The sequence below is a fragment of the Sciurus vulgaris genome (assembly GCF_902686455.1).
Source record: "Sciurus vulgaris genome assembly, chromosome: 19".
Taxonomy (NCBI): Eukaryota; Metazoa; Chordata; class Mammalia; order Rodentia; family Sciuridae; genus Sciurus; species Sciurus vulgaris.
Genome location: NC_136480.1, coordinates 28,613,558 through 28,630,040, shown reverse-complemented (window position 1 = coordinate 28,630,040; position 16,483 = coordinate 28,613,558). Strand labels below are relative to the sequence as shown.

Sequence of the window (16,483 nt, the reverse complement as noted above, 5' to 3'; positions counted from 1 at the left end):
ATTCATGAATATGGGAAACCATTTAAAATCAGAGCTACTTAGTTAAAACATTGAAGTGTTGATTTATATATTTTATTTTAATTGGAATCTAGTGTTTGTATTTGTATATGGGACACAGCATTATAATTCTACAGGTGTATAGATTATCAAGTGATCAAATCAGGGTAAATTTCATCTTCTTAAGTATCATCATTTTTATCTTTGAAACCTGAGAACTCTTCTCTGGTTATTTGAATTGTAAAAGTATTTATTATAGACTTTAATCAAGATATTGTGCTATAAAGCCTAAGAGTTTCTTTCCACTCTTAACTCTTCGGAGTACTTGTTGCCCACCATCTCTTTCATTTCCATTCTTATAGATCTAGAAAGATTTTCTCTTTTTGTTTTCTGCTTGTTCATTATTTTCTTGTATAATACATGAGTGCCAACATGCAGTCCTTTTGAAGAATGTAAACTCTCTACCACCAATAGGAAAGGTAATCTTATCCCCAATTAACGATCAGGTCAATGACTCAATTCTCTCCATTCACTCATTTCGTGTTTTGGGGTTTTCTCCCATGATAAGTCCACAGGAAAAGAAAATGGAAAAATAAACATCAAATATTCAATGTGTCCAAGCTTTTATGGGTCACATTTGATCACTAGGACACAGCTCTCCTATTTTGTGATATCTATGCACATATAAATGACATATGCTCATTCTTTTAAATATATTTTACATTAGCCAAAATATTATATGTATATTTTTATAGTATAAGTTTAAATAGATCAATTTTGGCATGGAATAAATATTTAAGGAAATATTTAAAAATTGTTTTAGGCTGGGCATAGTGGTGCATGCCTGTGTTTCCAATGGCTTAGAGGTTGAGGAGTAGAAGTGGGAGTTCAAAGTCAGCCTCAGTAACTTAGCAAGGCACTGAACAACTTAGATGAACCCTTTCTTAAAGTAAATAATAAAATGGGCTTGGATGTGGCTCAGTGCTTAAGCTCCCAGATGAACTCATCCTTTGCACACATGACAGAACAATGTCTCAACCTTGACCTTGTTGCCTGACTTCCTTTAACAGTCCATCAGAGCCCATTCAGATTAGCATCCTGGGTCTATCCTCACTTTCTGCCCTTCCTGCCATGCCCCACTAAATCCTGCACTGGCTCTGCTATACAGCCACCCCAGAACACCTGGTTGCTCTGACCTAGCTCCAAATAATACTCATTTGTTCCATGAGATCCTTACATTAATAAAAATGTATTGTAGCACTTCAAAAGGACAGATTTAGGGCTGGAGATGCAGGTCAGTAGTCGAGCAAGTGCTTAACAGGTGTGTGGCTCTGGGTACCATCCCCAGCAACTAAATGAATAAAAAAATAAAATATCCAGGTACACTGGCACATGACTGTAATCTGAAGAGACTGAGGCAGGAGGATTTCACTTTTGAGGTGACCCTTTTTTAAAATGCTGTCATTAAAATTTATCTTAAGAACAAAATTTTAATCACACCATTGAGGAGATCTTATTTCACATAGAAATTTTGGTCACAAAATAATATGTCAAGTTAGCAACTGGTTTTCTTTCACCTGAATTTGTGAATGGCTCTATTTACAAAACAAAATTACTGTACACATTTGATCTCACTTTAGTCAATTTTTTTACCTTTTTCTACCCCTACTCACTCTTTCATTGCTACCATCTACATGACTAGAAAGGCATCTGTAATGATGTCACCTAATGCTAATTCTGGTGTCTGGGGCACTTGATTTTATTGTGGATCCTGTCCCCTGCCGAGTTTTCCAGTATTCTGCTCTATAATTTGAATTCTTTTAAAGAGCTTTCAGCATTTTTTTATAATATAATGCAATCAGTTTTCCAAAGATTAGCACTATTTTAGAAGGATTTGGACATTGAATGGCATGATGAGGAAAGCAACTGGCATAGTGTGATTGAGTGATTCTGACTGGCCCCTAATTCCTCTGTAGGGACTTACAAGTTGTTCTTACCTGGAATGTCCTTCCCTTTGCCCTTTAGCAAACTTCTATTCATCCTTCAATGCCTAGTTGATTGTTAAAAATATTTGAATTTCATATTCCCAGCCCATCAGAATTTCCTCTGGTAATCTGGAACTTGGGTGCTGATAAAGTGACAGCAGAAAGACTTAGAGTGGGGTCATGTAGCAGCAGTGTCCAAGGTGGGGTTTTGGGCTATAAAGTCACCTGGCACAGTCCACCTCCTTCTTACCCTTAGGTTCCTGTGACCTCTCCAGTGTCCTCTAACACATTGTTTTTAAGGAAAACACCCATATTTCTTTCTGAAACTTGTAGCCCAAGTCCCCAACTTCAGTCCTGTCTCCCCAGCAAGGAGTCAGTCTGTCAGAATGAACAGTAGAGAGGCTCTCCTTTTGAGACTGAACCTTAAGAAGGCCATGGTTACACAACTATCCTGCCTCAATCTGAGAAATCCTGTGCTGGCTGGTGAGGAGAGCACAGATGAATCTTGTTTGACAAGGAGATGTGCTCATCTTCTGCTGGAAAACTGTGAAGGTTCTAAATGCCACAGAGCTAGAGAAAAGCAAAGCACAGGTCCTGTGCAAACACACACATCTTTAATCCTGGCTAGGGTCCTCTGTAAGCAGGGCAGAGAATTTGTTATTTGCTCACCTGTGTCGTCTCTACTTCTATACTCTGCCTGACACACAGATGGTGCTCCAAACTTTCTCACCTTTATGCTAATAAACCATCATCACCAGCTGCAATTTTTAAATGGTGAGACTGACTCAGAGGCAAACAGGGTGGTTCAAGGTCATTCATTGGCGATGTGGGTTCCCAACATGACATCAGTTGAGATGTCCCTTAGCCTAAGCAGTTGTCAAGACCACTGGGTAATTCTGCAAGACCCCTTTTATTTCATAAAATGGAGTTATCCAGGAGAGCTGTAACAGCCAGGTGGGGGAGGAGTGGCAAATGTACAAGTGAGTTTGACTGAACTGTCAGGCTTATCAAAAAGAGCAAAATCATTTGGGATGTTATTGAAGATAGGGAGAATTGGACCAAGCGAGGTTGAAAATGTTTCAGGGCTAGAGGGAAAACATGCAATTCCTGTATGTTAAATAGGCCAGAAGAGGATGAACCAAGTGGCCAGAAAGCAGTGGAGCAAGTATGTGGTGTGGGCATGGTGCTCCAGAGCAGAGCCAACTGGAGCCCACATATTGGGCAGAGCCTGAGAGAGAAAGTTGGCTGGAGCTAAAGAGATGGACAGCCAGAGTCCTATGTATTCTTGTGGGACCCAGTGGATGGTTGGAGCTGGCAGGTCAGAGCTATATGTAACCCTAAAGCCCAGTCCCTTGCAGCAGTGGGCAGGGAAGGGCCTCAATGAAGCAAGTGGGAGGAGCACCTGGTTCAGGGCTATACAGGTGAACTCAGTCTGGGTATCAGGATTCCAGCAGGTGAGCAGAGGTGTGCTGGGATCTTTTGCAGCAGGTAAAGAAAACTCAGGGAGCCCAGAGAAGTACATATGCTTTGGAAATCATTCTGAATATCACGGTGAGCCAAAGTTAAAAGCAGGACCCTTGATGTGAGCTCAGAGTCTTTTCTGTTGGGGCTTCAGTTTTTCACTATCACAATTAGGCAATGGAGCAAGGAAGAGGATTCCCTGGTGAAGTCTTACTTAATTCTTCCCTCTCACTGGATGCTGCGGACTTTCCATGTATTCAGGTGGGTTGGGGGTCCTTTGAGTTTCTGGGAGGGCTGTTGGGTAATATCTCCATAGAGACTTTGTTTTTGAAGAGCAACCATTTTCTGAGGCATGTTCACAGAGATTTCTCCTGGTGTATGCTGTGTAGATGGTATAACCTGAATGTCCAATGAGGGTAAGCATGTGGAATAATTGTCACTGGAGCCTCGTTCAGATGCCACAGTCCACCTCACTCACTCATGGTGCAGGGGCTTCCTGGTGCCTGGGCATTGAGATAAGCATATATGGGGGAGGTTGAAGGGTTATCAAAAATAATATTCCTACAAGACAACTCCCCAAGAAAAATGAAGGGAAAGTGTGGCTGAAGAGAAGGGAAGGGAAATTAGCCAAATATTTGGCCTCTCCCAGTGCACCCTTTCCCAATTAACAATGGGCCCTAAGGGGATAAAGCAAATTTTCATCCCTTCCCAGGTTCTTCTCCAGTATCTCCACCAAAGGAAAACATTTACCCCATCCCAACCCCCGTGAATATTGAAGGAAGGAGTCAAATACTAAAATGCTGGGCCCTGAAATTTGACCTTCCCCCATTGCAAAATACCTTCCTAAGTTAGTATTCTAACCTATACAACTAGCCCCTGACTATAAAAACTGCATGTCTGCAGTCTCCAATGAAACTATAAAACTCAGTATCCTTCTATAACTCCATACCCAGAAAATGGACCCACCTGTGCCTGACCCATGGGCCTGGCTGCATCATAAAGGAAATCTTACTGATCTGAGGTTTACTTCCCATCTCTTGCCTCAGTTATAAGTGGGCCATGAGCTTACAGAGGTGACCATGACCCTTGCCAGGGGTAACCTTGGGGGACTCACTGCATCTGTAAAGCAGGACATGGAGCAATGCCTACCTCTCAGGCTGTAGTAAGTCCAAGCGCCAGCTTTGTGAGTCTCTAAAAGACAGTTTGTAATGGGTGGGTAGAGGACCTGAGTTATGACTGTTATCACTTAGTTTTACATGTGGAAACATACTTTTTTGTGACGTAAAATAAAACTATTATGGACGAGACTCTGTTTAAGGAGTAGAGGACATAGATGTGAACAAAACTGCCAGGAATCGCTGCTTTCATTCTTGTTAGTGCTCCTGTTCCACTGGTGTGGCCCCAAAAGTAAGGCACTAAAATTACATTGAGCATTGATGAAGCCCCTGTTATAAGTGAGCAATTCTCCTTCCTTAACTGTTGAAGTTTGAACATTAGAGAAGCTCATTGAGGAATGTGTAAAAAGCAAATTTTATTTAAATAATAGTAACAGACTTCACCTGCAAGGGAGAAATGAGCCTTAGCTGGTGTACTGGTATCCCAAGATATGACAGCATCTTGCCACTTTTGTACATTTTAGTTGTTCTGTGTTCTCCTGCCCTTTCCCCCCTTATCTCTCTCCTTCCTGTGTAGGCCTAGGGCCAAGATGGAGTAATCCTGGCAGTAAAATCCCAGTAGTAATTACTTAGCAAGGTTTACAATTCCATGAAGAATGGGAAAATTCTTGGGACAGGTTACCTTAGCAACAGGTAGAGAAGGATCAGATTATCTTGGTATGAGTGGGGGAATGTCTCTGAAGGCATTAATCTGTTAGAATAGATCTTGGCATAGTGAAGACAACAGCTAGGGATCATTTTTCTGATTTTGGATAATGAGATGAAGGAACATGTTAACACTGGTGGTGCCTGAGAGGTGGGGAGGAGGTCATGTCAGAAAGTGCACTTTTCTCTTGTTTGTGACTGCAGACATCTGTTCTATTACTCTATTTGCCAGCTATACACTACATTTGGTTACTTTTCAAATCTAGAAGCACAATAGTGTTTACTAGATACTGGGAAGGGTCCTGGGACAGGGCACAGGTGAGAGTAAAAGATAGATAAGTAGATATGATTACTGAGTATCACACATTTGCAAATGTCAAGCTTGATCACATTCACAAGTATAATTAATATGTATTAAAAACAACACATAGAACTCATCATTGTCTGATCACTGAGGGATAGGCCCTCAAGAGTGGGGTAGAAAATTTGTATTCTTATGCTTTATTTCTTACTTGTGAAAATGATCATTGTCAGTCACCTGTGAAGATGATAGATTCTCTTTATTTTCTTATTTTCATAATCTTCAAAATAATGGCAAATATTGGACACACATTTTGCAGAAATGTGCCTTACAGAGTGTTTGGTGCTATTTTTGTGTGAGGTGTGTGTATGTTTTTCTGTGTGTTTTCAGACTGTGGTGGTTAGATAATTTTGGAAGGAATAGGACAGTGATGAAATAAATTTTTGTCTCACATGATGGTGTGACCTCGTGATCACTGAAATCCTTCAGGTTCTACTATCCATCTATGTTCGAAGTTACTTTTTGCCAGGTTCATCTTCTGGGAAGTTACTTCTTTTCTATTTTTCCTACACTGTTCTTCATGATGAAGTCACTGAATCTTCCCACCCTAAAAGAAGAAGCATAGTAATCTCCACCTGCAAGAGGGGATGTTGTCTGCCTGCATTGTTTTCAGTTTTTCTATAAGAAAGACTTGTCTCTTCCCATAACTTATTACCTATTTATTCATTTATTTATGACTGCAAACATATTCCTTGGTTGTTTTTAGTTATTCCACTATGAAAACTATTTATTTTCCTACTCATGTTCTTCCAGCTTTTTATTTTAAAGATCTCTTATCATAGTTCCTAGTCATTTTTCAGATATTCACATTTGGAAGATTGTTCACCTCTTCCTCTTCCTCCTGTTTCTACTGATTGTCCACACCCTTCTAAGTTCAGGCTCATTTTGTATTTACCTTACCAGATCATAGAATATGCTATTTTTCCAGGAAACATTCTATTTTACTGGTACTTATTAGGGACAGCTTTGTAATTTGTCAGTCCACAGTAAAATGAAGAATAGAGTCCTTGCTCAAATACCAGCTTACCTTTGCCAGTAACATCACACAACCAAAGTCCATTTCTTTCTTTCATGATTTCTTCACATGTCATGGTAAATTTTATTTTCCTTTATTGACCTTATTACAGAAAAACCAGCATACTAAGTTATTAGTAAGATTTTAACATCTTTAATTATACAATGACAAATTTAAATGGAAAATTTCAAGAAAGCATATTTTATAGCTTGCACACCCATGTTGAGTTCATTTATACCAGAGCAGTGAAGATGAGAAACAGAACCAATGTAATAGCTTTCACTACACTTTGGTGACTGCTAACAACCTACCATTGATTTGTTAGTGAGTTCGAAAGAATGGAGAGTAACCCAACTGTAGTTTGCCACAGTTTTCTGTTCCCTTCTCATCCTCAGCTGCAGAGGTGATCTAACACAGTAAAGTACCACAAATGACAAAGAAGAAGACAGGAGTCCTTGGTCTTGGTGAGAAATATATTGCCTTATTTCTGTTTTTGAATCTAGTTATCAATGAATCTCACAGTGTGGCCTTTCTGGGCTTTGGTGCCCTCCCTCTGTGTATTAATTTGTAGATAGAACACACTTCTCTTGTGGCCTTTTCCTCTCAGTTCCCATATATTCTTAGCCTACTGGACTTCTGTGCTGATGCATATTAAAATACCTTAATATGCATGAGGTGGCCAGATGCAGTATACATGCATATTACATGTGTGCGTTGTGTTCATACATGTGGTCCACTGTCTTCTTGGAATTCACTTATAAAACATAAGAACTAGGATACAATCAATAAATATTTATGATAGCAGCAGAATGGTATTCAAGCAAGGGCAGGGTCACTTTGAGCAGTGATCCTGACTGTGTAGGAGGAACACCATGTGGCTAATCCTCCTTTACTTGCCTTCTACCTCCTCTTCCTCCTTTCTCCTTCTCTCTATGCTTCTTCCCCTCCTTCCCTTCTATAGTATTAAGCACACTAAGGATGATATCTTTACTAAAAAAAATTATAAGTGCATGTTACCATATGTTACCATGCAAACTAAGCAAAGAATTTTACAGCAAATATCTATGGGTTATTTATCTTATATAATTAAAACTGCATATTCATTGAAGAGTAGCACCCCACTTCACCCTAACCCAGTACCATGACGACCAATGTGCTTGCTTTCTGTTTCCATGATTTTTTTTTTTTTTGTACCAGCGAAAGGACCTGGCGGCACATAACCACTGAGCCACATCCCCAGTATTTTTTGTATTTTAGAGAGAGAGAGTCTCACTGAGTAACTTAGGAACTTGCTAAGTTCAAGCAAGGACTGAAAATTGCCTTTGGACCCTTTGCCCCTTTCCCTTCCTTGTGTGCCTTCAGAGTCAGTTCTACCAGTCCAGAGCCACAGTGTTGGCAGAGGACCTGAGTTCAACAGATTTAAAGATTTAGGAAAATTAATATAGACAGTATATTCCCTGGTAGCTAACCTGAAGAAGTTGTTGATTGGTTGTAATGAATGACTGCATTAAGGGAACAGTAACCCCTAAAGTCAAATGAATGTACTTATTAGCTCTATCCCAAACATGGAGTTAGGTGGTGGGCCTAAAGAAAATTAGTCCCAGTGGACCCTAATTTGCTACCTGTGCAGGTTATCTTGCCTTCCCAATTCACAGGGAACACTGAAATATTGAAATGTAGTGAGAAATGAGGGTCAGAACATCAAGATATTCTTGATAAGAAAGCTTATTATTGGTGCCAGGACTCAGAAAGGTAATTTCCACAGACTGAAAAATCCATGAACAGCAGGGCTCTTAGTGTTATACATAAGCAAGTTTGGGGTTCACCAAGGCAAGGGAGATGGCAGAGTTCTCTTGGTGGGTGCATTTTACATTCTTTATCTGGGTACAAGCTTATCAACAGCCTATGGAATTCAGCTCATATACCTCAGGAACTTTTACTGTACTAAGCCTAAAGGGAGATGGTTCTGACCCTTCTATTCACTCCTGCTTCTTCTATTGTATCTTGCTACAAGTACATGCATTCACTGCAAGCCTTTATGGTCAAATGTGCATAAGCAGCACTGCTGTGTGTCAGCCTACAAAATCACAGCCTGTCAGCTCTTATAATGCTCAATATGTTCTGTCCCAAAACAGCCAAATTCACATGTCACACTGCAGTTCCAAATTCAAAGACATCTTCCCATCTCCCTCAGAGGGGATGAGTGGTGGTTTCCTGCCAAGCTGATGCTGCCCCTGTGCACAGATTCTAGTAGTTGGAAATCTCGGTCCACAATCCTACCTGCACCTCATCCCAGGAACCTTGTGCCTCCACTCCTCACTGCTCATTCAGTTCAACTTCACAGTCTCCCCATGCCTCATCCCCTCCTGTTCTGCTGCTTTCTTCTCTGCTTCAAGATTCATATGATTCCTGATCACTCTGTCTTCTCATACCCCTCTGGTTAAAACTTAGCTTGTTCTCTGACCATAGTTGTATTCACCACCCCACTAGTGACACCCAACTCACCAATTCTAGTGATTGGAATTCATTCTTGTTTGTGTCTTACTGCTGTAAAGTCACTGTTGGTCACTGGCTCTTTCTTAAAATGTGTATCTCTTGGCTTGAGAAATTCAAACTGCCTCTGTACTTTATGTTTGAGACTTATGCCTTTATTCCAACCAAGAGGGTGAATCTCCATTAAATTTCTATTCCTGGGGCAAATTATAAATGCCAGTCCTGCCTATACAGCTGAGAGATGACACCTATTGTGCCTCCCAGTTCACACGAACTCATCACATCCAGAACTAGGCCTTCTCCATCAATCCACCCTTCAGCCCACACCTACTCAGAAAATAATGCTCCAGCAATTCAGTTGCACAGGGAGAAATGTGGAAATTATCCATGTGTCCCTGTCACCCACATCCCCATGTCTGACACTCACCAGACATAAATGCCTTGAGTATGCATGTCCCACACACCTCCTTGAGGCTGAGTGTGGCCCATTGCTGACAGCCATCTGACCCTCATCAGCCCTGCCTGCCCTGGCTCTGTACTCCCCACCAACAACCTTGTGGATGAGCACTGCTCATCTCTGACAGCCAAGTGGGAGTTCACCTCTGTGCCAGGCTCTGTGTTTGGATCATTCACCTCTGAATAATTCAATAACAATCACCACGTGAGTGGGGTTATCTCCCTTTGTCCTGGAGCCTGATGCACATTAAAAGAATTAAATGTTTTATATTGAGTTAATGGAGATGTACATCGAGTCAGAAATGGCGAGAGACCCATGTGCACTTTACCCAACATTCCTTGTCTTGAAAACCTGTGTTGTGGCCTCACCAGGTGCTGACAGTATCACGGACATATAAGACCAGCAGGGGGAAATGTGCAGAAAATGTGCAGAATGCACTTTTTCCCACCTGTCCTGGATCCCCCTATTGACTGCACCCACCTACAATTGCCTGCATTCATATAGCATCACAAATTACTCTGGCAGAGGTGGTTGATTTCCTCAGTCATCCAGAGTGCAGCACCCAGTTTGCTTGTAGGCAACCAGTTTGGACCAAACTGAGCCCAAAGTAGGAGGTAAGAATGGATTTAGGAGGTGGCAATCACCCCTGCCTGTGCACATGCTCTTGCTGCTTGAGGACATGTATGCCGTGTGACCCTAAGCCAGTGGTCCCTTGTGTAGAGTGAGGGGCCTCCAGTCCTGCAGAAATACCCTGGCAACACAGAGAAGTTGGTGGGAGGATGAGAAGTCCCTAGGCTGGTGGAATGAAGGGAAGGGTCTGTGCCCCTCAATGGCAGGAGGAGTATTTATAAAGGGTAGACAGTAAGGGACCCAAAGGCAGTTTGGTTTTTTATTCATTCATAAAATTTTGAGGTACACAATGTGAGAATCTCATTCCAGTCATAGGAACTTCACCCACTCCTCTTTGTATAACCAAATTTTCTCCCTAACTCTACCTCTCTGAGGCACTGTAGGTGAGTTCAAAGCCTGCCCCCCTCACTTCCTTCAATATCCAATGTGAGTCTGGATAGAATACAATGCTGGAGTATGTAGTTGGGACCAGTGAATCCATAAAATTGTGCAGATGATCATCATCACCAGGAACCTGGCTTTTAATTTCTGGATTATATTGGTTCCATGATCCCCATAAACATCAAAACCCAGGGATGCAAATGTTCTTTATAGGAAATGGTATTGTGTTTGCATGTAACCTATTCACACTCTGCTGTGCACTTTAAACCATCTCTAAATTGCCCATAATTCCCAGTACAACATAAAGGCTGTGGAAAATGTTAGGCAGTTGGCCAAAAGAATTGTGTATGCTTATTTAGGACACATGGAATCCTTTGTGAGTATTCAGCATGAGGTTGTGGAACCTGCAGATTCAGAGGATCTACTGCACTCTAAACCCCTGAGAGGCATAAATGTCCAATCATTGGAATTTGGCCAAATCAGGAGGGGCCACCCCAGACTAAGGGAAATGGGGCTTACTTCTTTCACACCCTAGTGCTCTAGGTGAGGCAGTATAATTTTAACATTAAATGACATAATAATAAATTGCTGAAAAGTGGGGCTATTTCTGTCATTTTACCAATGATGTTATGTAATCCACACAAAACATTGAGGCTAAAAAGATAAGAATATTTAAGATAAGCTTGAAATTCTTTAGACTGTTGTAAGCAAAGCTTAATAGCCCATTCTGGTGGGAGTTCATAATATCAGATTTGATAAAGGACCATGATCAGTGAAGACAGGGCTCAAGAGGGTTCAGAAAAGGAGGATTATGTTGGAAGTTGAAGTAGAGGCCCTTTGTGTTATGTTCTGGCTTAGAAGTTGTCTGCAGTTTGCCTGTGTCAAGACTTTCTATGAAGCTGATTTTGGAATCAATGGACTTCTTATTCTGGTGAAAGAAATGTGTAAGCAGAACAGAATTTAGGAAGTGGCATGGATATTTTGGTGGCTTTTAGCCAAATTTATTGTGATAATCAGGAGCAGGAAGCAGAGTAGAAAGATTTTAAAAACATGGATTTGAAAGGCAGGATTAAAATTAGGCCTAAGGAAGTATCAGCTGTTAGACGTTACTGCCAGTAAAGCAATGCTAAAGACTATGCCTAAAGATGAAGAGAAAGGTGACTTGAGGGCCTCTCAAGAGTAGGCAAGACCACATACATCTCAAGCTCAAGGGAGAAAAAGTGAAATTATCTTGAGAAGGGACAGGTGGGGCACCCTTCTTGCACAAGGGGGCCTAGGAATTTTTTTGAAAGTGCTCAGTCACTTAGACCCTCAGAGGCTGCTGCAGCAAAGGCCCCTGGAGGCCAGGCTACTGTTCAAGATGGAAGAAGACTTGGGAATCAACCACATATTGTTGGTTCAGCAGGACTGCAGGATACTGGAGTTAGGGAGTCAGAAAATCTTCCACCAAGATTTCAAAGGAAGATCTGAGAGGTCAGGCAAAGTGCAACAGGGTTGGAGTCCCTGTGGGCATCCCCTGAGAAGTCAAAATGTGGATATGTGGGGAGAATGTAGAAGCTGTAGTGCAGATCCCTGAGATTAAGAAATGCCAGTAACATGAAATATTGTCATAGAACACCTGCGGGAATAGATCAGAGAGAAGTGAACAGAAAGGTCACGAGCTTCATAAAACAAGGCCACAGAGGTAGAGTCACACAAGCCCTTTGGAGAAAACATCACAATGCCATGTGGCCAAGATTCTGGACATGGAGCTAAAGGACCTGTTTGTCCAATTGGACTTAAGTCTTGCTTTGATCCCATCCTTTCTTTCTATGCCCCTATTTTTGTAAATGGAAATGTTTACTCAGTACATTTATTTGGTAGATATTTGTAAATCTATTTTAATTTTACAGGAACTCACAATGCAAGATTGTCTTGAGCCTCAAACACTCTGAACTTGAATTTGAGTAATCTTGGAACTCTTGAGACTATGGGGGCCCTTGGAAATGAACTAAATATATTTTGCATTGTCAGATAGCTGTGAAATTTTGAGGATGTGAGATATACCCCTAAAGCTTACATGTGAAAGAATGCAAGAAGGTTCAGTGGAGAAATGATTGGGTTGTGAGAGTCTTAATCTGTGATTTAATCCACTGATAGGGATAAATTCAGTGGTAACTAAAGTCATAGGGTGTGGCTGGAGGAGAGTGGAATTGGGATACAGCATTGGAGTATGGCTTTGGAATATATTTTTTATCAGCAGAGTGGAGACTCTCTCTGCTTCCTGATAGCAATGTGAGTTGTTTGCCTCTGCCACATTCTTCCACCATTATGTTCAACCTTACCTCAAACATTGAGGAATGGAGTCAGCCTTCTATGGACTAAGACCTCTGAAAGCATGAGCATTTAAATAAACTTTTCCTACTCTACGATTGTTCTGGTCAGATCTTTTAGTCACAGCAGCAAAACAGCTGACCAAAACAATAATATATATTGTAGCACTTGGCAAATCCTAGAATTGCTCACATAAGATTTACTACTTATCAAGTAAATATTTACTGTGTAAATAGCAATAAAATGACACACATGTTTTCTGAAAAAGGTAGATACTTGTGCTTTTCCTCTTGGTATAGATTGTAAGTGCCCTACATATTAGTTTCCTCTTAAAGACATAAACACCAAGTTTGGGCAGGCATGGTCATACACAACTGTAATCCCAGCTACTCAGAAGGCTAATGCAGGAGAATTAAACATTTGAGATTAGCATTGGCAATTTAGTGAAACCCTGCCTCACAATAAAAAACAAAGAAATAGGGCTGGGGATATAGGTCAGTTGGTAAAGTGCTTTCCTTGCAAGCACAGGGCCCTGCTTTCGATCCCCAGCACCACCAAAAAAAAAATAAATAAATAAGAAATGCTGTTGATGTACCTCAGTGGTAAATCACTAAATTGTTGCTGGGTTCAATACCTAGTACAAAACCATGTAAACAAAAACCCACTGACTGAATTTGAACACTTTTACTTATCTCATAGTGGGTACTTTCTCATTTTAATGGTATCAATAAAATTGGGTAGAAGAAACACCTGAGCTCCAGGATTTCAAGCTGAAATAAATCTTGAGCCAAAAGGAGGTCCATGAAGGTTCATGTGTTCTGATGTTCTGATGCATTTAGAGGCAGATTTTCAAGAGGTATATTTCAATTGTAGATAAGAAAGAAGCCCAGAGAAGGAGAAAGTAGATGTAGCTGGTTTTCAAGTATGTTCCATGTCAGGGGTTGCATTTTCCTTCCAAATTCTCATGCATTTTTATTTATTTATTTTTAATTTTTGAATTTTTATTCATAGTACACAAATGGGGTACAATTGTTTCTCTAGTTGTATATGAAGTAGAGTCGCACAATTTGTGTAATCATACATATATATAGGGTAATGATGTATGTCTCATTCAGTTGTTTTTCCTTCCTCCCACCCCTATTTTTTCTCTATACAATCCATCCTTCCTCTATTCTTGCTTCCAACCCACCCCGCATTATGTACCAGCATCTGCTTATCAGAGAGATTAATTGGCCTTTGTTTTTTTTATATTGGCTTATCTCACTTAGCATGATATTCTATGACTCCATCCATTTACCTGAAAATGCCATAATTTTATTCTTTTTTATGACTAATATTCCATTGTGTATATATTCCACAGTTTCTTTATCCATTCATCAATTGAAGGGCATCTAGGTTGGTTCCACAATTTAGCTATGGTGAATTGAGGAGTTATGAACATTGAAGTGGCTGCATCACTGTAGTATGCTGATTTCAAGTCATTTGGTTATAGGCCAAGGAGTGGGATAGCTGGATCAACTGGTGGGTCCTTTCCAAGTTTTCTAAGAAATTCCTACACTGCTTTCCAGAATGACTGCTCTAATTTTCAATCCCACCAGCAATGTATGAGTGTACCTTTATCCCCACATCCTTGCCAACAACTGTTGTTGCTTGTATTCTTGATAATAGCTTTTCTAATAGCCCAATCAATAAATATGCTAAAGAAATGAGCAGACACTTCACAGAAGATCTTCAAGCAATCAATAGATGTGTGAAAAAAATGTTCAACATCTCTAGTAATAAGAGAAATGCAAATCAAAACAACACTAAGATTCTATTTAATACCACACATTTTTAACTTGTAAACTCTTAATTCTGTACTTTTTATTTTTATATTAACGTCTTATACTATGCTATTTTCTTTTCAGAATAATTTGTAGCCCTTCATATTAGGAACTTCCTCTCAATTTTTATACTTCAGTTTTTTCAATGTAATGGATTCCTGACCTGTAGTGTTGAACATATATTCTTTTTAACATGTGAATGTGTTGGTACACTAGATTTGTATTGGTGCTATTGTTGAGTCATTAGATATTTCTAAAGAAGTAAACCATACTTATTTTTCTACATTTCATCTGGATGCTCCATCAACTTCAAAGAATTAATAAAGTGCACATTAAAAGAGGATTCCATTCATTGTCTATGGTAACATAAAGATTTGAAAGAGAATAATTAGAAGAGACTTATTCTCCATTGCATTCTGGAAGCCCATATCTTGCATTTCTTGGTCACTTTTTATCTGCATGAATCTTGGGAAGGCTTTTTTTCTCACTCTCCTGACTAGAGAGGAAAGGATGAAACTACCTCATATGGCAAATTGGCCAAAAGTTGGAGCAATGAATTATGGGTCATATCAGACCAGGCATCAACTCTGATGTTTCTGAAAACCCTGATCAATCCATTCCACAGCTGCTTTCTCCAGGCAGTCACCACCCCCATCCTGCCACCTCTGTCCATTCTCACTGGAGGAAGCTTTCCAAAGTTCTCAGTCAGCAATAAGTTCTTCATCTCTGTACATGTCCAAAGACTTTGAGGGATGGGGATGAACCAGCTCACCTCAGAAACCAGATGGGTTCTGTCTGCCATGGTGTCCTGTCCAACCCTGTGCTACCCTGACCATCACTCTTCCAGGCTGCTCACCATGTGCTTAATGGGACTGAGTCAGCCTCACTTGGGGGACAGGTTGGGGCAAGTGTTTTTTTATTCCCCATATTGCTTCATGTGCTCATGCATGATGGATTTGAACTGTTGTTCATTATATGGGCATTGCAGACTCTCATGGTCTTAGGAGTCTGTTGCTATCCAGTCGTATCCTGCCATATGGGCCTCTGGTTCCTCTGAACTTTCTGGAGTCTTGTGCCAAGCCATCACTTGGTACCAGCACTTTTCCCTCTGTCCTTCTTCCTGGGAAATATCTGTGTCAGTGTAGCTTGGGGAGATATTCAACACTGTCACTGAGTTCAGCCCATCATTTCCTTTACTGTGAAAAGCATGCTGTCCACCATGTTAACCTGGTAATCAGCCTGAGGGAACTGGGAGAAAAAATTGACATAATGAGCAAGGAACAGATTCTAACTGAAAACCCATGCTCTGAAAGTCCACCATTCTTCATTTTTTCCATCAATGGCTTTGGACTTGACCCCTACATCTCCCATGGGAACAAAATTCTGTGAGCACAATTCACTGATCTTTCCCTCAGTTTTACATGCTAATAATTAATGACATTAATCTTGATTCTTCCAGAGTCTCTTTTATTAATTTAGAATTGCTTTCTCATAGTTTATATTAGAGAGCTATCCAATATACTAAAGCAATCCAGAAAAAAGAAGAGAATCACTGTCTAGAAGAGTAAAGTGTCTATCGATCTTTTAGTACTTACATAGCATGAAACACATACACAAATCAAGCTTCAAGTAAAAGTATTATCCAAAGGAGGTTGACATTAGGCTTTACTTTGTCTTTGATTTTGCTTTGTTGTTGCCACTCATATCGCTGTAATCATCGTGTCCTTTTTTGTGCATTGACACTTTC

General features: G+C 40.4%; 1 protein-coding gene across 1 annotated transcript in view; it reads left to right on the top strand.

Moving 5' to 3' along the window:
- Positions 1–3,560: 3,560 nt before the first annotated feature.
- Positions 3,561–16,483, top strand: part of LOC306650215 (uncharacterized protein) — a gene marked incomplete at its 3' end in the record, with an annotated part of 65,738 nt that continues 52,815 nt past the window's right edge. The window contains exon 1 of the mRNA XM_079122063.1: positions 3,561–3,704. Within this exon, the coding sequence (XP_078978189.1) occupies positions 3,621–3,704 (84 nt within the window). The 5' untranslated portion in view covers positions 3,561–3,620. The remainder of the gene's footprint in view (positions 3,705–16,483) is intronic.